We start from the raw sequence: 23,147 nt of genomic DNA, 5'->3' as shown, positions 1-23,147 counted from the left end.
TAGTTCGTACCAAAGAAGAATAGAGGTATTTAAGTTGAGTGCCCTTCACCAAGGACAATTGAAGTGGATTCCATTTTGATATGTTGAGCTTTGTTTTTTCGAATCACTCAAGGCTATTAGACTTGTAGAATTGAGCTTTTGCGCTGACACCAATTATTAGTTAATAAGCTCAATATGGAAAAATCTAAGAGGGGGTGAATTGGGTTGTTTTGTAAATTTTGAAAACCTTTTTTATTTTTAAAGAAATAAAGTCCCCTCTTCAACTTAAATGCTCAATTTGAATGTAAACAAACTAGTTGACCTCTTAATCAATGAAAGAAAATTAACTTTCAAGTTAAAATAAGAGTGGACAAATTAACACAAGTATTTTATAGAGGTTTGACCTCATTGCCTACATTCTTTCCCTTAGATTCACTAAAGAATTTAAAATCCACTATTTGATTAATATTCGATACAATACCTTTTATGGATCAAGTATAACCTTTCAACACAATGCCTTTTTATGGTTAAAGCACAAGCATTGTACATTTTCTATTGGTTAAAGTATAACCACTTAAGCAAGTACAATGAAAGAAATGTAGGTGCAACTAATATGCTTCTTAAAGGCTAAATAGAGAATTTGGTACAGTGTTTAATGAAGAGATGAAGACTTAATAAATGCTTGACTAGAAGACTTTAAGAATTCAAGAAGAGTACAATTGGCTTTGAATGAATTTATGACTAATTTTTCTCTCTTGAATTGTGTTTCAAGTCTTCCAACCTTATTAAATGCTGAAAGATCTTATATTTATCATTGTTGATGCTTTAAGGGTAGTTGGGAGTGCATTTAATGTGAAAATAGTCATTCTTCACTTCATTCAATGCTCTAACGGTCACATTGTATCGATACATATGTGAATGTATCAATACATTCCTTTTATTTTTTGAATTCTCGTCAAGATGTTTCAATACATTTGAACTTGCCTGCAAGGAGTTTAACATTCTGCTTAAAATGTATCAATACATTTGTGAGATGTATCGATACTTTTGAGTTAGCAACCATTCTGTCTCAATTCTATTGATACAATTGAAAATGTATCGATAGATTGAGTTTGATTTTTAAAACTTTGACTTTTTTGAAGAATATGTATAGAAGGATTTTGAAACCTATCGATATATGTCCAAATGTATTGATACATGATGAACATGTATCGAGAGATTTTGACCAAGATGTGTTTTTTTTAACCTTTTTGATTTCTTTTCTTTTTCAAACTCATTTGATAATGTTTGGGTATATGAGAGCTTTTGTCACGACCCGGAATCTCCCTCGGACCCATGACAACCGCTGCAACGCCTCAATTGACACTCATTACCCGAAATGCCAATCAGAACCCTGCAAGGCTTACATATCAGTTTCTTACCTTTTCTGTGAGCAATCATTTTTAAACATTCCATTTTAAACAATTTTCAGTAGTTTCCTGCTNAAAATATTAAATTTCATCATACAATTTCTATTTGAACTAGTTTGAGGTTAAATCAACTCAAGTGTATCGTTAGGTACGATACCGGATTTCGTCTTTTCTTGGGTGCTTTCCTAGCATAATAACATGCTACTTAGTGCATGTATGTCATGACATGTATTTATAGGGTCAGGTTTTATAGCTTTGATACTTGAAACCTTAGATGAATTTTGATCATTTGTTTTTTGTCATTTCAAAATACAAAGTGGATTTGAACATTACGAGGCTAACATGAATCAAATAAACATTTATAATTTACGGTTGAATAACTATTATTTATCAAAATATTATTTATTATTTTATATAATATGATAATGATGTAACATACTAGTTAGTACTTTAATGGAAAGTCATGTAATATAAAAAATGACAAGTAAGTGATGTTTCAATTACACCGTAAATAACTTATTTAAAAATAAAAAAATTAATTGAATGAATAAAAATATATTTAAATCTTAAAAAAAAAAATCCAACTAGAAAAGGGCACCTTTCCAACGTCTTGCTTGCAACGGCGCCGTTGAATCTTTACCAGGCCAGAGCTCCGGTGTCCTCTGTTTTCGAAAAGTAGCAAAGATTTCTGTTTCCTTCAAATTGCGTCTAGAGCCGGAACAGAAGCAGAAGGGGCAATTCTCCAAAACCAAAACTCTGGTAGCTGCTAATCCCTAATCATTATCTTGTTTCCTCTTTATTCGCTCATCCTCGAAGCTTACAATCACCTTTTCCCTTGAAATATCATCAAAGATGATTTGGCGGCAAAACCCGTCAATTGAATGCCAAATGGAAGATAGGTTAATCAAATAAGCACCTAACAGAACACTGAATTGAGCTCAGTTATGGTCTAAACCTCCATGTGTGTATTGAAGCAACTCAAATAGCGTGCTTAGGGCATTCTTTTTCTTCTTTAATGTTTCTCCTAGACTTGCAACAATTATTTATTTTTTATTAACGTATGCTCGTTTTCATGTATAAGACTGGACAATGATGGAAGTTCCCTCTTTGGTGTCTCTGAGCATCGACGCGGTTAAAAGAGAACTTCTTCATGGTAATTTCTTTCCCCTTTTAAATGCTTGCAGTGAGCACTGATGGAACAGCCGCAACCGCCCTTTTACCTCTCCAAGGCAACCGTAGCACTACCGCAACTCCCTCACTCTCTCACCTCCACACCATGTCGTTTCAGTCCTCCCCCTCACATCTAGCCTAAACATTCAAACATCGGCTCCCAACAACCTAAACAAACCTTAAACCCGAAAGCTATTACTAATTTCTCTTTTTCTTTTCCTCTCTAAGCCGTAGCCTCTCTCTTCTCTCTAATACCTCTCGGCCAACCACCAAATCTCTTCAAACGTGTTTCCCTTGCTCATCTCATGGCTGATGCCATCGAAGTCCTTGTTGCCGAGGTCTGGTGCTCGTCTCCTTCACCTTATCTGCGGTTCAGCCCAATCACCCAAAATTCCCATTCCTCCTCCCAAAACTCCCACTCCTCCCGCTTCTCCTGAATCACCTCCGAACCCTGCTCCAGCTTCTCCCGAATCACTTGAGGACCCTCTTGCCGGGATTAATGCTACTCTTAGAGATATCAATCACACATTGATTGATATCTCTAAAGTAATAGCAAAAAAATGAATCTGAATAGTTTGCAATTTCAATGTTTAGTGCCTATTATTTTTAAGGTTTAGTAGTTACTGTTTTTAGAGGATGAATATGAATAGTTTTCAATCTGAATACTCTGTCTTGTTCTTTTTGCCACTGTTTAAATGCTATTTATGTTTAATAGTGCTGTTATATTTCTTCCCTGCTAACGCAATGATTAATAGTTTTCAAGATGATGCTGGAATTATTTGCATAATTCTCTGTTTAATTTAAATAGAAGGCTAAGAAAGGTCTTATGTAAGTTCAAATGGCATGAAAGTTTAATTGCTCTGGTTAGTGTTTTGGAAATATGGAAATTGGGTGTACTTGAGTATTGTCATGTGAAGTGCATTGTTTTGGCAATGGATATTCTGCTTCTAGATGTGTATAGGTATGAGCTATGTCATAGGTAGGTTCAGATTGTATCCAGGTTGTGATGGGATCTCTTCTCTGCTCCATTGTTTTTGCTTTTATGGGGGTGTATATATCTACATGAATGTAAGGTTGATCCCACCTGCAACGTGGGTGGTTTTGTGTGCCTAGGGTCTGTAAGACAGGGTAGGTGCCAAAGGGTGCCTAGCCTACTTGGTGTAACCTGTCCCACTACCACCAAGGTTCATTTACTAGTTTTTGTGCAATATTTTTTTTTTAGTAATGAAACTCGAAAAATTACCTTTAAAAAAAAAAAGAAAATACTGATGGAATTGTGCTAGAAATGCGAAGCTGCGAAGAAAAATGCAATTTTTTTATTTCATTTTTTGGTGCTTCCGTTTTTTAATGAATTGATGTTTTTCCATTCAAATTTGTTGAATTGAATCATTGATTGTGCTGGTTGCAGGAGATGATCTTATACCACATGTCTATGAGCTTCCACCAGAGTTGTTCAATTCCTTAGTAAATTGCCTACCTCCTTTGGCCTTGCAAAAGTTGCAAAGTGAAATGTTAGTTAAATTGATGTTTAACCTCATTTATGTTTTCCAGTCAGTTTTCGAATTCATAACTGTTGTAGCTGAATGATTCTGGATATCTGCATATTTCTCCTGCTAAAGTTCACATATGGGTGAAGAAAATGTGAAATTTCTTTTTTTAAAAAAGGAAAATTTGTCAAATAGGTGGAGAAGTGTTTTACTAGGTTATCTAACTCTTGAATCTTCTAACAAATAAGCATGATCATGAAAGATTTTACTTTACGTAGTTACTACTATTTTTTATTTAAAGATTTTACTTAAGGTAGGCATTACTATTTTATTAGTTCTTTGGATATTGCTTGTTTAACTTTTGCTAACTTGCTACTATATGTGGGCTACTTAATTGTTCTTGGAACGATATTAACTTTCTTTGAGCAGGCTGTTTAGGAGCTATGATGATTATGATTCTACTAGTGATGACTTAAAAAATGGGAGAAAACGTGGAAGGTATGTTAGATTAAATGACTCTACATCCCCGCTTTGTTTGATGCAGAAAGTAAGAGTTGAACTGTGAGATGACCGTGTAATGCTATTTCTTACAGAAATGGGAATTTCGATAAAGCATGGAAGGCATTGTTTAAGTTGCGTTGGCCTGATCTTGTAAATTGTGTCCAACCGGTTGATTGGCAGCAGATCTATTGGGAAACACATGTGCAAAGGTATGTTTCTACAATTATGCAAGCTAATTACTTATTACTTATTGGCCTATTCATGACTTCTATTCATGAACCATTGTTTGTTTCTTTTTTTTTTAATTTGGTTTTGTTAAACTGAAAGACAGTTGCCTAGATGAAGCAGCAGAGCTGGCTTTGCTCCCATCATTTAGTGGATGCCTTGGTGCAATACAGATTTCAGGTACTTTGATACTTAGCCTCTGTAATCAATGTGATTTTGAAAGTTTTGGGTAAAAATATACCAAATTGAATGCACATTTCTGCCTCTTGCTAGCCTTTGACATACGTGTAGGACTTCATATACTTCCTCCGTCCCATAAAAACTGGCTTGTTTGCTTACCTTTAGTTGTCCCGAATTAATTTCTTGTTTGAAAGACAAAGAAACTTCATTGTTACTTTCCCTCACTACCCTCAACTATAACCACTCACTTTCCTCTCTTTTTCAAGTTAAGGGTAGTTTTGGAAAGAAAATTATAATCAATGTAAGTCAAAATTCAGCCTAAAATTTCTTAAACTTTGTATAAAGTGAAAATCAGACACTATATATGAAATGTAGGGAGTATATCTTTCTATGGTAAGTCAAATGATTTTACCATTTTGATGGTAGATATTAACCGATTTGTTTGCTTGTCATCCAAGGAGAATCAATAGTTAACAATTAAGTCATATAAAAGATATTTTGTTAATAATGATGTTTGCATGGATGCCTTCTTGCACATGGCTTGAGGGGCAAAGTTCTGGTGGTCAATAACACTGCCATGCAAATCTATGGTGGAGAGCTTCAGAACTACATTGCACATCTCAACTTATCATTTCTGTAGTACATATCCCTAAACCTAACTTCTCCCCTCTCCCCCCTCCTTCAGATTTGCCTTTGTTACTCCTCTAGTGTGAATTTCTAATGTATTATGTAATAAAAAGTGAAGAAATTTCTTTTTAACATGAATTGAGTTGTTTTTTTTTTTTGTTTTATGTTGTTCTTTTAACTTTTAAAATTATCTTAACAATATTGTAAAAGTTTGTTGTTCTCCCTATCTCTTCTTTTTTTTGTGCAGAGAACATACTGAAATATATTGGTTATGTGGATCATATGAGTAACTCAGCTTCAGAATTATTGAAATTGTCTTATCACTGTCAGCAATTTGGCAATTATGCTAGGTAAACTCTAATGTCATATTTGTATATCAGTAGAGGACATGCCCATGTTCCTTAATTCGCAAGAGAATGCAGTTGTAAATTATACATATGAGTTCAACTATTTTTCCTTGATGACATTTTTTCTTTTTTCCCCTCTGCACGTCCTGATTTTACTGATTTATGTGTTTCACACTACATTTTGTTTCCCCTACATTGTCTCTTGTAATTAAGCAGCCATGCAGAACTGCTCTATTGATATTTATCTAGTCTTAGATTACCTGTGTTATTGCCCCCAATCCCAAAAAAAAAAAGAAAAAAGAAATACTTCTTTGGCTTGCTTCAATTAGTTTTCTCCTTCAAATATTTTGACTTGTGCAAATGTTTAGGTTCTTATATTTGTCAGTTTGTCGTGCAGATGTTTGAGACTTCAAAATGTGCTCTGTGTTGTAGAATCTAGTGTAAGTTTTTAATTTATATAAAGTTGCTTTATCTCTCTTTCCGTCTCTGGATGCATGAAGAATATAACTAGTTTCTCACTTTTTGATCAAATTTTGTGTGTTTGGCTTTAACCTATATTTATGGGAGGTGTAAAGTTTCTGACAGAATCACAGTTTGATAAAAATTCAATAAGCTGGTAATGCCAGACTTTTTCGTCATAGGGGAATGCTTTCTGTATAAATATTCATATTAGGTCATAGTAACCAGATTATCTCTGTCATAAGTGTTTGTATGCATTGATGGGAGTGTCTGAAAAAGACAAGAGAGTTGGAGTGCATAAGTTTTCACATCTTAGAAGATTTTCAATTTTTTTTTTCTTCCTCTGCCAGTCATTTCTTTTCTTTCAATATACTCATGAATATTAGCATATTCAGTACATCTATGGGGAATGTGTGCACCAACATAATGTCTGCCAGTTGATGCCTTTTTGTTACAGCAACTTTTGAGGAACTCCAAGTTGCAAAGCTTGGTGGTACGGTGGATCAGATCCTTTGAACATGTAAGCTTAATTCCTTTTGTGCATTTGCATCAGTAAATAGTTGGGAATTAAGTTCTTGCATAAGACAGTAGGCTTTTTTTTCTAACCTTAATGATATGGGAGCAGTATCCATGAAATGTAGCTTAGCTTTAAATTGGATGGTTTGTATGCTTAGGATTTGTCAGGCTATATAAATGATTATTTTAGGGCCATAGGGATGATTTAGGACTGGTCATAAGTATGACTGGAAAAAAAGAAGAAAGAAGAAAAGATTTAGGATTAAAACTTAGAGTCAGGGTTGTTTCACCCAATTCCAAAGAATGTTTACAGCTGCTGATTTCTTATAAACTCGTTCTTCATTAATTGAAAGAAGTTACCCACTTATTTGTAGAGCTCTAGCAATCCTATTACTAGGGGCTAGGATGACACATCTAATGCTGACCTTACAAATCTGGACTTAAAACAACGGCTACATCATAAATAAAGCCTAATAGATAGAGAAACCTGGAACAAGAGACCTTAAACAGGAAGAAACGGAACATAAGCTAAAATTGATAACTTTATATCCTTGAGAAAGATAAAAATATGACTTTTAATAATATCTATTCTAGCTTAAGCAATGTCATACATCAGTCCAATATTTGAATGAACACCATAATTACAGATCTTTTTGGAATTTAGCCATTTCTTTTTGGGATAATGATTGAGCCGTAACATAATTTCTATGAGGGCATACAAGAGATATTTGTAATCATCATGCTCCAAATCTTATACTAGTAAGCATATGACTGTCTGTCAGTTGGGTTTTTCAATCAATCTAAGATGTTGATTTTTTGTGGGTTCACATCAAGAGGAATTGACATATCAACCTTTGATTTCCATAGGATTGAAGTTATGTACCATCCCTTGTATGTTGTTTTTCCAAGAAGAACAAGAGTTTTCAAGAAAAATGAAAATTGAAAAATGAGTTCATTGTACTATACTATAATCTACACATGTTGAAGGATGCAATTGGACATGGCATCAAATGTTATTGGTATGAATACCATTGAAGTCAATTATCATTTTTCTATAATAGCTTGTCATCTAGGAAAATGTAATAACCTCCAAGACTTATTTTTCAATTAGTCATGTAGTTTGATTAAATTATACAGGTAATTTCTTCATGAACCAGAAGTTCTGTATACCACTTATCTTTTCCTCTTAATTGCTTTTCTTTAATCCCATAGTTGAATTTTATTCGTTTTTATAATCCCGAAATTTTTACAGCAGTTATAAAAAATTGGAAAATCTTCATTTCCATGTGTTCAGGGATTTTCTAGAAATTTATTTAGTTATATGTCAAATGCTTCTTTCATTGGCTGATCTAATTGTGTATTACTTCCTCCTTTTGCAGGCTGATGGATTATGCAAACTTCTCAGTCAGAATTGTAAAACATTAACATCTCTTAAATTTGTACACTGCAAGCTTTCTTCCAGCTTTATGGATGCTATTTGTGGTTCCCTGTACTTGGGAGGTGCAGAGACTCACCAAATACAGCACTTCTCTGTTAGCACTTCAAGCTTTCTTGAACCGAATCCAGTGTCCTTAGCTCATAGACTTGCATCATTTCTATCAGCGGGAAGGTACTGTTGGTGAATTTACGGATTATATACAATTCTGGTGATTACTTGAGGTGTTTGACCATGACACGCTCATCAATCTCCTAACCTTTTGGGTAGGGTTTGTTATTCAATGATAATATTTGTTGCATGATCACCAAAATATTAAATTAATTTGTGTGACAAACATTGAAGTGGCTATCTTTAGAGGAGGGATTTCTCTCCTTGCACGCATGGCTACACATGGTACTGAAATTAAGACTGAGAATACTAGTGATAGAATGACTTCTGGTTGCTTCTGTTCATTTTAATTGCCATGCCGTGAAAGTTTGGTCATGTGGAAGAGCATGTGCTTACAGCTTATTAGTTGCTCATAGGCTGGGAGAAGTTTAGCATGTCTGGTTTATAACTGAGCATTAGAAGTGCAATAATACTGCTAGAGGAAGTTGTAAGGGTTGTGTCAGAATTAATTTGGTAACTTAGCACCCGGCTCATCTGGTGATGTAACGTTTGGGAATCTGTAATTGAAGGAAAACAAGTTTTACTTTTATTTGGTCAGTATGTGACATATTTGTCCTATGATGAAAATGGCCAAGTTTTTATGGTTATAATTATTATCTAAAAATCCAGAGTAAAGCTAGAATGTTTGCATATGATTTCTTTGTTAAGGACTTGAGCAGGTTTCTGCCATGGAACATCTAACAGGCATATGTTAAATTACTGCAAGTTTTTGCATTAATTAGGGTAAAGGGAAGAGTTCGTATAATTTAAGTAAGTTTTCTTGGTTGCAACATTCTTTATCCAGCAATTTAACCTCTTACACTTATGCATACATATAATTCTTTTTGTTCTTAGGTCCTTGTGTTCATTAAAGCTATGTGACAACCACCTGGATTGGAATTTTGCAAGAAGGGTTTTCAGTACTCTGCTTGATGCTTCATCCAGTCTATCAATCCTTGACCTTTCAGAGAACAATGTTGAGTGATGCACTTGCATTAAAATTTTCTTTTGCATTTATCAATTACTTATATTTTTGGCCAGCATAAATCTTTAATCCATATCTCGCAGATAGCAGGATGGCTGTCGAATTTCAACTGGAGATCAAATGCCCTTCTGTCATCTTCAGGAGTGGCCAAATCTTTGCAGTCATTGCGCATCCTCAATTTACGGTATGTCATCATGGATGCACTGTTACTCTTCATGTAATTATCGTTCCTTAACTCATGACTCTGTACTAAAATCACTCATAACCGTTTCACAAGGGTTTTGAGGATGTTAACTGCTAGACAATGTCAGCTTATGATTGTATGAAACCTCTGTATGTTTTAAAATGTATTTCTGAACCATGGAAAGAACTTTCCTTTAAGGGGGAATAATCTACGGAAAGATGATGCTGGTAGCCTAAGATATGCCCTGGTTCATATGCCGAGCTTGGAGATTTTGGATCTTAGTGACAACCCAATTGAAGATGATGGCATAAGGTCAGCAAGTGTATGTCTTACAATGCTTTGTCATAAAACTTGGATATGGTATCTCATAACCTGCATTTGATTTCTGCAGAAGTTTAATCCCTTATTTTGCCGAAGCATCTAAAATGTTTTTTCCCTTGACTGATTTGAATTTGGAGAACTGTGAGCTTTCCTATGACGGAGTGACTCAGCTATTGGATGCCCTATCAAGCGTAGGAAAACCATTGAATTCTCTCTCCGTTGCTGATAATGGCCTTGGCAGGTTTGTCTGGATAATGCTGAAATAGGAGTTACCTTTTAACATCTATGTCTCTTGAGAAGGATTGAGCTTATAATTGATGTAATCCAGCCAAGTAGCAGAAGCTTTAGGAAACTTTTGGGGTACATCTATCCAAGTATTGAATCTCGAAGGTATTGGACTGGGTCCCTCTGGCTTTCGAAAACTAAAAGATGTAGGAATGGAGGACTTGATGCTTGTTGAAATTAACATAAGGTTTGGCTCTATGCTTCAGTTATTTTTCCTTTTTTTAAGCTCTATGCTTCAGTTATTTTTCCTTTTTTTAAGTACTTTCTATATGATAAAGCAATTACCATGTTTATGTCTTTGTTATTTAGCAAAAACCGTGGTGGCATTGAAACTGCAAAGTTTTTGTCAAAGCTTATCCGGCAGGCTCCTAAACTGATTGCAGTTAATGCAGCATATAATCTTATGCCTGTAGAATCATTGATCATAATATGCTCTGCGCTGAAGACTGCAACGGGTAGTTATTACAACACCAAGTTTTTAAAATTTATTTTTATTGTTAGCTTATTTTCATCAATATTCCTTCTGATGTCAGCATTACCAGATATCGACAGCACAATTGGAAACATCATTTTATCTTCAATTTGAATGCATCTCACTCTTTTTCTTGCATAAGCAACAGCCTTACCTGCACACACTCACTGCACTTCCAGGTGGCAACTATGCATCTTAGATCTCAAATTTTGTATAATGCAGAAGATAGCATACAATGGGCTTCTAATATAAAAAATTAAAGATCTTTATATTTCATAATGGCATCCAATGTTTTACTCATTATGTAAATGGAAGAGTTGGTGATTTTTATATTGCAACTGAAGAAAAGGTTTGTTATTGTATAGGTCATCTAGAGCAAGTGGACTTGACAGGGAATATTTGGGACTATCAGCCCTCTCATGATACCATGCTTGCTGAATTTCAACATAATGGAAGGCCTATTTTAATTCTTCCCTCATCAGTAGCCTCAGATGTACCTTATGATGATGATCCCTAGCTGACATTGATTTGCTGCATTTATGTTTTAGAAATGTCAAGCTTAAGTAATATTGTCTTTGTTTAATGTTGTGTGCTTTAGTTCTTCCAGGTCATGAGTAGCAAGCGTTGTTTGGTGGATGGACTGGCCTGATTTTGGTGGTTGCATGTTGTTGCTATTAAATACATTTTCAGTGCAAGTTTAGTGATTCAATTAGGTGTTAGCTAGTTCTGAATTACGCTTTCTACTGGCCTAACTAGTTTGGTTGGTTTTGAATTTTTTCAAGACAAAATAAATGAGTTTGTTCTGCGCAATTATTCATTTCTAAGTTTCAGAAAATTTCTATTTCTCTACTACAGTCATTTTAAAAGTCAATAACTCTAACAAGTCCATGTATTCTGTGTAGCACATTTCGTTTACTAGGATGGGGATTTGAACTTTTTTTTTTTCAGATGGTTAGGGTTGCTATTATAAATTCCTTAGTTTTACTGAATTTATTTGACAATTTGTTGTCACTGGCCAAGCTATCTGTGTATCTAATGGGAAGCAGATGATGGCTGGCATTATTGCTTCCTATCCTACGGTTGAAAGAAATAGAGTTGAATGATGAAAGAAGAAAGGATGAATTCTACTATTTAGCACCACAGATTGTTCATTGTTAACCAGATTTAGGTGAATGACAAAGGAAGCAAAGAGTAGAAGAGGTCTGACTCAAACATTGTTCCTTTGCTCTTGTTTAACCTACAAAACAAGTTTTTTTTTTTTCTTTTTCAAAGGTATTCGTATCCAAACCAATTTGGTTTTGGAAGGGTTACATCCATCATTATAGCAATCATAGGTCAAATGATCTTTCTTATCACACAAATAGCAATAACTTAAAAATGCAATGATTTTCTTTTTAAAATTTGCAATTTTTTGGGTTTCTCTTCAATTTTCATTTTTAGCTTTGAGCTGTCTTCCGTTAAGACTTTAAGTGCAACATTTTCATCTAATATTCTTTGTAATTCAAAAATTTTTCTTTCTAATTCCAAGTTCTAAAGTTAAAGTTTGTTTTAGAGTGCTCAAGTTCTATTCAAAAAATTAAATCATTTAATCAACAATAAAATTAAATCATGCTTGATTTTTTCTAGTCCATCATCTAATGCCACAACTTTCTTTCTCATAGCTTTATGAAGTTTTTCAAATTTAGCACATAGATAATCATATTCATCTTAGAGTTCATCATATGACATATCACAAGAATTGAATATTACTTCAAATTCTTTTTCTTTTGCCATCAAGCAAAAATTTGCTTTTTCTTCCATTATTTCTTTTTCTTTCTCTAAACTTGAGGAGTTACTGTCAGACCACGTTGCTGCCACCAATGCTCTCTTTTCTTCTTCTTCTTCTTCTTCTTCCTTCAACTCAAGTTCATATGTGAGAAGAGAGTCATAGATTTCATCAAGAGTGATGGTATTTAAATCTTTAGCTTCACCGATGGCAGTGACTTTAAGCTTTCAACCTTTCGGGAGGCATTTGAGCAGTCTCTTGACTAACTCATGTTCAAGGATAGATTTGTCAAGTTAATTAAGTTTGTTTGTAATATTGGTAAACTTATCAAACATGTTAGAGATATCTTCACCCCGGTTTTGTTTTAAACATTTCATAGTTATGGGTGAGTAAAGCAATTTTGGATTCCTTAACTTGAGAAGTCTCTTCATGGTTAACTTTAAGTTTTTCCCAAATCTCTTTAGCTACTGTACAACTAGAGATTTTGTTAAATTCTAGAGTAAGTGCACAATGAAGGGTGTTGATGGCTTTAAAATTTGTTTGGACCGTTTTGACTTCAACCTCATTCCACTTAGCTCTAGGCTTGGGCATTTTCTCACCAATGACAAAACTAGGTGAGGTGGGAACATAAGGTCCTTCCATAATAACATCCCATATTTCATAATCAAGGGCTCTAATATATATGGACATCCTAGTGCTTCAATATGTATAATTTGATTCATCAAATAAAGAAAGCCTATTTGTGGATTGATCCTTAGCAACAACTAACTTTTGCAAAGCTATGTGGATCTTTCCTAAAGATGTTCAACCTTGAAATTGAGAGTATGTGTTGGTCCCAATAATATGTGCTAGAAATGGGGTGAATAGCATAATTCGGCTTTTTCAAATATTGTCTCAGAGTCTAGATAAGGGCGAGACAAATGAACGAATGAAAATGAAACAAAACAGAGTAAACAAGACAGCATAATTTAGAGTGGTTCGGTTCAAGACCTACACCACTACCTTGATTATCTAATCAAGGATTTTCTCAACAAATCCATTAAAAATCGGTGAAATTCACAAGCTTTCACCAAGCTTTACAATGGCTTTTACCAGGCTCAGCCAAAACCTTTTACACTAGTTTTTTACGGGCTAAATTAAAACTTTTGAAGGTTAACTTAGAACCTTAACACTTTCAAGCAATCCTAGCTTGAAACAATCACTTAGAGTGACTCCCTCACTCTAAGAATACAAGAAGAGAAGTAGAAGAAAATACCTATGATCACAAATTGATCTAAATGGTACAAGGTTGAGTGCAAAATACAAGTACAAAGAATGAGTATTAAGGTGCAGTAGGGTACAAGAGAGATTTTCTGGTTTTTCAACTCTTATGTGACTCAAATCTCTCTAATCATTCTAAAAACTAGTTTCTAACTGTTAAGAGACCTTTTTATACTTGGAGAAATATTTTTGATGGGAGTTTGACAGTTTTCTAGCCGTTGGAGACAATTAGGAGTCAGTTCTAACCGTTACTCTGTCTTTTAGTGCAAATTTCAAACTTGCAAGCAGAATGCTCTTAATCGACTAACTGATATCTTAGTCAACTGAGTCGTCTCTGTTTTTTGCTCCCTATTTCTTGCAGTTCTGGTAGTGTGCACTTAGTCGACTAACCCATTTCTTGGTCGACTAAGTTGGTTCTGTCTCTCAATATTCTTCAGCCCGCCATTTCTCCAATTTAAACTTTAGTCAACCAACATTCTTCATTATTCAGCCAAAGATCTTTCTTCTTGTTGATCAATCGTTTTTCTTTATTTTCATGGTCTTTGATATGCACATTTTAAAGGTTGATTTATTATTTCCATGTGACTTTTTATCCTGCACACTTAGATAGAAATGTTAGACATAAATGAAATGAGAATATTTTATTATCATCAAAAACTAATGGAGCCAACAGTATGGCTCTGATACCACTTGTTGGTCCTGTTGGAGTGCTAGAGGGGGGTGAATAGCACTAAAAATTGTTTGTTCACCCTTTTAGAGCTTGAAGAGCACTTAATTAACTAAATGAAGGGAAGGACTAAATTTGCTAAGATTACAAGACACCAAGTAAAGAAGAGTAAAAAGAAGTGAACAATGCAAGAGTATTTATAGTGGTTCGGTCTCTTTGACTTACATCTACTACCTTAATCTCCTAATCAAGGATTTTCAACCTAACTTCACTAAACCGGTGGAATTAATAGCTTCCACCAAGCTTTTATCAGGTGAGCTTCTAATCCAAGCTCTAATCCCTTACAACAAGATTTAGAGTGCTTTCTACACTCTAATTCCTCAAGAAAAGAAGAAAAATAAGTACAACTAATTACCTTTACAAGTCTGGATAAAATATAATTAAGCTCAAACACCTTTTCTAGATTTGAAATGAAAAACTAGTGTTTTTAGTGAAGAATATTTAGTTTTTGGCTCAAAGTAGCTTTTTTCTCTTAAAATCTTCAACTCTCTTTTTTCTTTGATTGTTGGAGCTTCCTTTTATACCTAAGGAGTTAGATTTTTCTGTTGGAGATAGTTTATAGCCGTTAGGAACAATTCTAATGCATTTCTAGCCATTATTTTTGTCTTCTAATGTTTAAATTCAAAAAGGGAGACAAACTTCGACTAATCGGTTACAAGTACCTCTAACTGATTACAACTTCTCTGCCTTGCACTGTCCTACTGTTGTGTTATTTGCTCTAACTGATTACAAGAGGCTATAACTAATTAAGAGTTCTCTACCTTCAAACTCCTCTTCTTCAACAGACTTCCTCTAACTGGTTATGGCAAGCCCTAATTTATTACAAACTTTCTGTTTTCACTTCTCTACACAACAGTATTCCTCTAATTGGCCAGCACTTCCCTTAACTGATTGAAGCTTTACTTCATTCAACCACAACCGATTGAAATCACCTTTAATCAACTAGAAGATCCTCGAATTTTGAACTTCTCCATTCTAGCTCCCTTCAACGGTCAACAATATTTTCAAACTTGTTTTTGGCGCTTGAAGACAGTAAGATCTTATGCTTTAACCGATTAACCAAACCTCTTAAACGATTAGCATATTTCTATTTTGGTTCAACTTATCACACAGCCATGCCTTAACTGATTAAGGTTCCTCAATAATTAGTTACTAAGGTTCTATTTTTGTTTATTATTTGCTCTTTCCTTTTTAACTGATTAACTCTTCTAAAAACTTTGCAAGCTCCTTGACTTGCTTTTAACTAACAGCTTTGTTAGGGCTATTAAATTAAATCCTACACACTTAAATAGTGAAGTTAGATATTAATGAATAAGGAATATTTTGTTATCATCAAAACATATGGAGTCAACTGACAATGTATCTAATATTAAACTCTTCCATGTGGTGGTCATATTTCTATTGGTACAAGGCCTTAATGAATGGATATTCTAGATTATCTTATCAAAACATGTTCAATCTTTATATCGCCGCGCTTGATTATCTCTTTAATCAAGCAGTAATGCCTCAATATATGTTGGGATCGCGAATGAGATCTTGGTTCCTTTGCTTGTAAAATAGCTCCATTATTGTCACAATATAATGCCTCAACAATTCTAGAAACCACACTTAGTTCAGTAATGAACTTCTTGATCCAAGTTCCCTCTTTTGTTGTCTCAGACGACAATAAGTATTTGAGTTGGGTTGATTTATTTTATAAATAGTTGAGCCTATGCTAGAATGTTTCTTTATGTTAGGGGTTCATTAGAGTATAAAATAGGGTTAATATAAATAGCCTATTTAAACTTAGAAGCCACTTTTTCTTTTGGTGGAGGAAACAAAAGAAAAAAAAGAGAGGAGAATTTCACGAGCATCTCTTATATAGGATTTAAGATTTATAGGATTAAGTTTCAAGAATAAAAGTCAAATATTATGGTTGGATTTATCTCTACAAGTTGAGTGAAAGCCCTTTTTTTATTGGAAAAATATCTTGTTAGACTACAAGAATTTAAGGTTAAAGTTTATGAGAAAAACCATTACCATGCTCAACATGGAATTCAAATTCCAGAGGTACAACATTAATAACAATTTATGCATATGGATTTTCTAATCCCACTTGATACAATGCTTCAACATTATCATTATGACTTCTTGATAATTGTCCCATTTTGTATTCATCATGTAAAGCCCATATTGTTTATGCACCAATGAAGCTGTTATAGAAAAGGTGCTTCCAAACCTCATAAGCACCTGAAAACTTACTGTTTATACATCGGGGGTAAGGATATCTAATCTTATTTCCATTCACATATTTGTGTTAACTGAAGGCGAAAGAAATAAATTTTTTGACAACATTAAAAATTCATCTCTAGTGTATCCATCTTGGTCTAGTCGAGAATATATCCCAACTTATCTCTTTCCATTGTGTAGTTGTAATGGATATATCATGTCCTTAAACAATGTGAAAACGATCCCATTATTAGTTCCGATATTAGAACAACATAATGTTACCATATGTGATTAGACAATGGCAAGGAAATTACATTTTGTTACTATATGTGATTATATCCTAATAAATGTATTTTTTTTTTGAAAAGCACTAATAAAAGTATTTTGAATAAACATTTATTAGTATGATCACTAATTTATATTAATTTAAAAGTTTGGCATTTTTTATTTGAAGGCACTAACTAATATGATCACTAATTATAAGAAATACAAATCTCATTTCATTAAGTATTTAACTAATTATTTTAAATTAATTTAAGTAATAATTATTCAAATAATATAATTAATTAATTATATTAACCCTACAAACCCAAAACCCATTTAATTAATTAATGAACAAATTGTTATAAATACAATTATTTAAATAATCAATTAATGAATATAATAAATTATTATTAATTTACATATTAACTAATTTAATTATAAAAGTACACATCTCATTTAATTCAGTAATTAATAAATTATTTGAAACTTATTTAACATCCCATAATTAATTGCTTAATTTAAATAAATAACTAGGATAATTAATAAATTAATGAATTTATCAATTAAAATGCAATTATTAGTGAAATAAATAATTACCTAATTGTTTTTAAATTAAAATAATTTAACTTATCTTAATTATTCTAATTAAATAAATAATTTAATTATAAAAATACAAATATCATTTCATTAATTATTTACTAATTAGTTTCAATTAATTTAATTAACTAATTGTATTATAAACATGCAAACCTCATCTATTTAACTAATTAACTAATTTCAAGATTCCTTTGACTTGCAACAAAATCACAACTTAATATTTATTATAAACTCATCCATTCAATCATTAAATGAAAAGGGGTTATGACATGGGAGAAAGAGAAAAAGATTGTTCCATTATGTAACAAAAGGAACACATGCAAAGCTTGACCTTTGTTGGGGGGGCAATAATGCAATGTTTAACCCAGAAAAAAAAAAAAGAAGCTTCCATACATATAACAAAATGCAAAAATAATTTGTTATTTGCCCCCAAAAGGTTAAGGAAAGATTTGCAACGTGTTTGCATTATCATAATTTTGTAGCACTCTATCATCCATTATATGAAGATTGTGAAGAATCCTCCTGGATTAACTATATATTCTTGTCTTGATTTTGGTTTTGATGCATTTGATGAAGTGATCCTTACTCAATTTTTAGTAAAAATCATTTAATGTAAAATTAAAATTCTCATTTTCAAATTAAATAAATGTTATTTATGTTTTATAGTAAAAATATTTTTTAAAAAATCATTCAATTCAATTAAAATTCTTATATATTTACATAAATTATATTAATATTAATAATAATTTTTTTAGAAAAAAACAACTTAAAAATATGATAAATAAATATTAATTGTTATTGTCATTTTAATGATCAAAATATTATTGAACGTATGTCCTTTTATATAAATTATTGATAAATTTACAATGATTTGATAATAACAGCTTGGGCACCCGTGGCGTGTCGGGAATTTACTAGTTACAAAATGGCGTGTCGGGAATTTACTAGTTACAAAATGGCCATCTATTGTTTATTACGGGAGACAACTATTCTGTTTTCAAGTGTGAATGAAACAAACGATGATACAACAAAATGCAGAGCATGTAGCTAGCAGAACAGCTTGTACGGAACACTACTCTCCATCCAAATGGTATTCAGTTTTTCCGGGTGCTCCAGAATAAGGCTGTCCATGTTGCAGGACAATTACGTCTAAATGCAGAGAAAAAACCTTCTACATCTATTAAATGCAGTGTTTTGATTCCCTATATAAAGAAAAGCTAACAATGATTCTCTGCATCTCAAGCAAACCAATTCTAAGATACCTCGATTACTGAATCTACTCCACTACAAACCATCACCAATTTGAAGATGGCTTCGGTTCTCCCCAGGGAATGTATCATAGCATTCTTCCTTATACTTGCTGTGTGCATCCCAAATGTAATGTCTCGCGAGCTACATGAGGCATCCTTGTCCCAGAGGCTTGAGCAATGGATGGAGGAATATGGTCGAGTCTACAAGAACGATGCAGAGACGGAACTGCGATTCAGCATATTCAAAAGCAATTTGGCGTTCATAGAATCATTTAATGCTGCAGGGAACCGACCTTACAAGCTAAGCATCAATGAATTCGCAGATCAGACCAACGAAGAGTTTAGGGCTTACAGGAATGGATACAGGAGGGCCCAAAGACTGACATCAAGAAAAGAAACATCATTCCGGTATGAGAATGTGACGGCTCTGCCTGCTAGTGTGGACTGGAGGAAAAAAGGTGCTGTTACACCCATCAAGGACCAAGCCCAATGCGGTAAGTGATAAGTAACTTCAAGCATACAACTAAAGCCTGCTTGCATTGATGACCCAAAATAATGAACTACACATTTTCAAACAGGTAGCTGCTGGGCATTTTCAGCTGTGGCGGCGACTGAAGGAATTCACCAACTAACTACAGGAAAATTAATTTCCCTGTCTGAGCAAGAGCTGGTAGATTGTGACACCCAGGGTGAGGATCAAGGCTGTGCAGGTGGTGAAATGGAAGATGCATTCGAATTCATAATTCGTAACCATGGCATTGCATCTGAAGTCACTTACCCCTACAAGGGTGATGATGGGACTTGCAACAAAACAAAGGAGGCCTCCCATGCAGCTACAATAACTGGCTATGAGGTTGTTCCTGCAAATAGCGAAAAGGCATTAATGAAAGCTGTTGCAAACCAACCAGTATCAGTGTCCATTGATGCCGGAGGTTATGCCTTTCAATTCTACTCAAGTGGAATTTTCACTGGAGATTGCGGAACTGAACTTGACCATGGTGTTACGGCTGTTGGTTATGGTACCTCCGAAGATGGTACTATGTATTGGCTTGTCAAGAACTCATGGGGCACAGGATGGGGTGAAAAAGGATACATAAGGATGCAGCGAGACATCAAAGCCAAAGAAGGTCTCTGTGGCATAGCCATGGACTCCTCCTATCCAACTGCCTAAAAGCTAAAATCCCAACTTCATGATTAAAATCTTCACCAATGATTTGCCTATCGTAATTACTATTTACTCCAGTTTATTGATACCACTCACATGTAAGAGTGGAAAATGCTTGTCTTGAATATTGCGCACGCATACGTATGAATCATTGAAACCAAAACTACAGGATTCTTTGACTCCATCCCCTTACAACCTCAAGCGGTTCAACATTAACCTAGATTTTCTGATTAATTGTAAAGAGATACTGATTTTACATGAAGCTCCTCAAATAAGTTGTCCACGAAGAAAATTCAAACCAGTCGCTAATGTCTGAAAGGCATGATAAATATTCTATAAGCAGCAATCAGTCTTAAGTAAAAGGGCTTTAGCAATATGTTGAAAAAACCGTCAATTAGCAAGCTTTCTTGTGCTGCCCTGTGCCCCATTTCCCAATGATAACTTAATTGATTCATGCCCTCTATATGCCTTAGCATCAAATCGAACAACTCACCATTCAGAAAGCCACCACTATGCCAAATTAACCATCTCTACGAACTTATAAATCATAGGCATGCACAAAGAAATGGAAAAGCTTTTAGGTGATATTAAGGAATTAAAAAAGAAATGGCAAAATTTCCATTCCAATGTTTATTAAGAATTGGTTGGAGAGTTATGTTAAGCATCCTGAAACCTAATTACAAACAAGTGAAGAAGCCCAACCTAATTATAAAATAACAACAAACCTAGAACCTGACTAGGGTGGATAATACCAACCTCCCTGTAGATAAGATACTAACATCTATAGCAGTTAAACCTACCACATAAACAACAAATATGAGGAGAAAAACTTTTGAGCAATGAATAGCATAACAAATGGAGCAACAAACAGCTAGGGTTCTAATATTCGTTAAGCCTCAAGCCTATAAAACCAATTGGCAATGAGAGGAAAAGTCTTACTTGAAGATAAGGCCAGAATAAAAATCTTAAAGTTAAGCAACGCAACATAACACCACTTAACAAACTCCACTGAAATATTGGAAGATGCACTAAATAATGAAAGAAGTTTCACCACTTTGAAACATGTTTAACTTGCCAAAAAACCATATAGTAAAGAATTTCTAACTGCTAGAACGAACATACACAGAACTTAGGGGTTTACCTGGCAATCTAACATATGCACAAAAGTTACTCAATCAATATCCTTAAAATGAATTGTATCTACAAGTAAAATTCCATGGAACATTCAGTTTCAGGCTTCTTAAACAACAACTCGTTATGGTTGGATTAAAAAAAGAAAGAGATGCAAGATTGGCAGTTGCAACTTACACATAATGACTTAAGAGGTTGCACCTTTTACCAGGGTACAGTCACTGGAACCCAAGATATTTGATCAGATTTTCTACTTCAGAAATATTTAACTTATTTAATTTTGTTGCAATAAGTCTTTAACGGGTTTCGTTATTAATATATATATATATATATATATATAGTATCAGCTTATTCATGTCGATTTCACTTCTTTCCAAATCTTTCATTCCAAACACGAAATTAGGGAGAGGATTTGGATTGGAATCAGTATACTCACTGCAAGATATTATGGTAAGAAACAAAGCATTCAGCATCAGCAAGTGTGGGCTTTATTGAGAGTTATAACCGATCACCTATTGGTTAATGTTGGATTTGCTAACTACCATATTGAAGGCAGAAGTGACACTAAAACCAGAAAACTTCATTTTTGAAGATTGGCATAAAAACTGCAGATGCAAATTCTAACAACACTAATTGCATAATTTACTTGACGGTAATTCAAGAACCTTAAATTACCTTGAGAAAGAAAGTTACAGAAAATTACAAGGCGAAACCCTTCAAGTAGTCAGGATCACGCTTGGCTTTCTCCTGAAATTTTTTAAACCATCTATCCAAAATGTCCATAGGCACCACCAACCTGGACCCATCAACCCCACAAAACGACTGCATAAAGTTGAACAAGTTCTCCCCAACTTTCAACGCCAGCCGTTCGATCTTCTTCTCAGCAGCCACATCCAACGACGGCAGCGCAGCTAGATCCTCCACTGACACACCGATCTTGGCGGAGAGCGTGGCAGAATCTGGTGCGGTCAACTGCATCTGGCCACCAAGCTCAGGCCACAGCAGGGAAAGCACAGCGGAGGGACGTTGTAGAGTGACGGCGCCGCAGAAAACGAAAGGTGAGCCAGGGGACTGAACGTAGACAGCTAAAGCCTTGTCTGGAGGCAAAGTGAAGTTGTTCAAAAGGAAGATGCATATCTCACGAGTTTGATCGTAGGCCTCACCAACGAAGGTGTTCATATCGAGGATCCAATGGAAGGTGTCGATTTGGGTGAAGCTGGAGATGTCCATTGGGAAGCTTCGGTTGGGGAATACCACTCCGAACATTTTTCTTGTTCTTCAATGACACCGAGCCACCCAGGGTTTAAGGTTCATAAAGTGAAGTAGAGGAGAGCTTTCGTGAAGAGTCTAGTACCATCTAGAAGAGCTGAGAATATGCAAAGGAAATTCTTGTTCTTTGATTTCGGAGATGCAACTGTATCGATGCCCCCGACTCCTAGAGCCGAAATAGTAAAGTAGTACTACTACAAAAAACACCGAATGGGTGGGTGGGTGGATGGGCCAAACTTGCTCTTCTTAGTTTTTTACGAGACCTGTCAAAATGGGCCTCTGAATCGATTTTTTTTATTGAATTTGGGATAGATTGAATTTGAAAATTTAAACTCGTATTAGATCAGATCTAAATGAGTTAGCTCATCTGATCAGTGCATTGAGACGAGCCAACTCTATGGATCATAAAAAAAGAAATTAATAATTTTATATATTTAATTATATAAAATTTATAATTTAGTTATCAATGGTATTGATTATTTTATATATTTCAATATCTTTAATCTTTAGTTGACAAATTAATAATTTTAATTTAAATTAAAACTTATTATTTTTTTATGGCAATGAATATTAGATAATAAATTGCTAACAATTCAGACCTTGAGACATCATTACTGTCTAAATAAGATTTAAATATTTTGCTTGAGAATGAGGATTGAGGAAGATATAAATGAGTTTTGAAGTTTTTGTTATTTAGTTATATATTTATGTTTATGGGATGGTAGTTTGTGTTAAAGATTAAAACTTTATTTATGTAATTTATTTGCTTATTTATATTT

General features: G+C 34.1%; 3 protein-coding genes across 5 annotated transcripts; 2 read left to right on the top strand and 1 right to left on the bottom strand.

The window, feature by feature from the left end:
• Nucleotides 1,970-11,542, top strand: LOC18613002 (protein NLRC3). 3 transcript variants are annotated; one of them, XM_007050004.2, is made up of 17 exons: nucleotides 1,970-2,147; nucleotides 2,470-2,541; nucleotides 3,967-4,069; nucleotides 4,475-4,543; nucleotides 4,639-4,755; nucleotides 4,878-4,951; nucleotides 5,826-5,928; nucleotides 6,323-6,365; nucleotides 6,842-6,904; nucleotides 8,280-8,509; nucleotides 9,341-9,461; nucleotides 9,554-9,654; nucleotides 9,853-9,966; nucleotides 10,046-10,216; nucleotides 10,304-10,447; nucleotides 10,570-10,715; nucleotides 11,098-11,542. In XM_007050004.2, the coding sequence occupies exons 2-17, from the start codon at nucleotides 2,478-2,480 to the stop codon at nucleotides 11,247-11,249; spliced, it is 1,815 nt and encodes a 604-aa protein (XP_007050066.2). In that variant the 5' UTR covers nucleotides 1,970-2,147; nucleotides 2,470-2,477; the 3' UTR covers nucleotides 11,250-11,542. The 3 variants fall into 3 exon arrangements, with proteins under 3 accessions (XP_007050066.2, XP_017974858.1, XP_017974862.1); XM_018119369.1 differs by lacking the exons at nucleotides 1,970-2,147; nucleotides 2,470-2,541 and adding an exon at nucleotides 2,580-3,169; XM_018119373.1 differs by lacking the exons at nucleotides 1,970-2,147; nucleotides 2,470-2,541; nucleotides 3,967-4,069; nucleotides 4,475-4,543 and having other exon boundaries at nucleotides 4,666-4,755; nucleotides 4,874-4,951.
• On the top strand, nucleotides 18,397-20,147 carry LOC18613001 (senescence-specific cysteine protease SAG39). The gene is made up of 2 exons (XM_007050003.2): nucleotides 18,397-19,297; nucleotides 19,382-20,147. Exons 1-2 carry the CDS (start codon nucleotides 18,862-18,864, stop codon nucleotides 19,972-19,974), a joined length of 1,029 nt encoding a protein of 342 aa, XP_007050065.2. The 5' UTR covers nucleotides 18,397-18,861; the 3' UTR covers nucleotides 19,975-20,147.
• On the bottom strand, nucleotides 19,277-22,550 carry LOC18613000 (protein OPI10 homolog). Its single transcript, XM_018119427.1, has 2 exons — nucleotides 21,775-22,550; nucleotides 19,277-19,663 (listed from the first exon to the last, which is right to left on the bottom strand). Exon 1 carries the CDS (start codon nucleotides 22,363-22,365, stop codon nucleotides 21,799-21,801), a length of 567 nt encoding a protein of 188 aa, XP_017974916.1. The 5' UTR covers nucleotides 22,366-22,550; the 3' UTR covers nucleotides 19,277-19,663; nucleotides 21,775-21,798.

The sequence above is a fragment of the Theobroma cacao genome, chromosome 1 (assembly GCF_000208745.1).
Source record: "Theobroma cacao cultivar B97-61/B2 chromosome 1, Criollo_cocoa_genome_V2, whole genome shotgun sequence".
Lineage (NCBI taxonomy): Eukaryota > Viridiplantae > Streptophyta > Magnoliopsida > Malvales > Malvaceae > Theobroma > Theobroma cacao.
The sequence above is the reverse complement of the archived record's forward strand: the minus strand, read 5'-3'. Positions and strand labels throughout refer to the sequence as shown.

Bases quoted from the DNA above. Each gene is read 5' to 3' on its own strand.
- LOC18613002 (XM_007050004.2), top strand. From the start codon at position 2,478: ATGATGGAAGTTCCCTCTTTGGTGTCTCTGAGCATCGACGCGGTTAAA. The intron at 4,756-4,877 runs GTATGTTTCTAC...ACTGAAAGACAG, and splicing joins TGGGAAACACATGTGCAAAG to TTGCCTAGATGAAGCAGCAG. The intron at 9,462-9,553 runs GTTGAGTGATGC...CATATCTCGCAG, and splicing joins TTGACCTTTCAGAGAACAAT to ATAGCAGGATGGCTGTCGAA.
- LOC18613001 (XM_007050003.2), top strand. From the start codon at position 18,862: ATGGCTTCGGTTCTCCCCAGGGAATGTATCATAGCATTCTTCCTTATA. The intron at 19,298-19,381 runs GTAAGTGATAAG...ATTTTCAAACAG, and splicing joins CAAGGACCAAGCCCAATGCG to GTAGCTGCTGGGCATTTTCA.
- LOC18613000 (XM_018119427.1), bottom strand. From the start codon at position 22,365: ATGTTCGGAGTGGTATTCCCCAACCGAAGCTTCCCAATGGACATCTCC.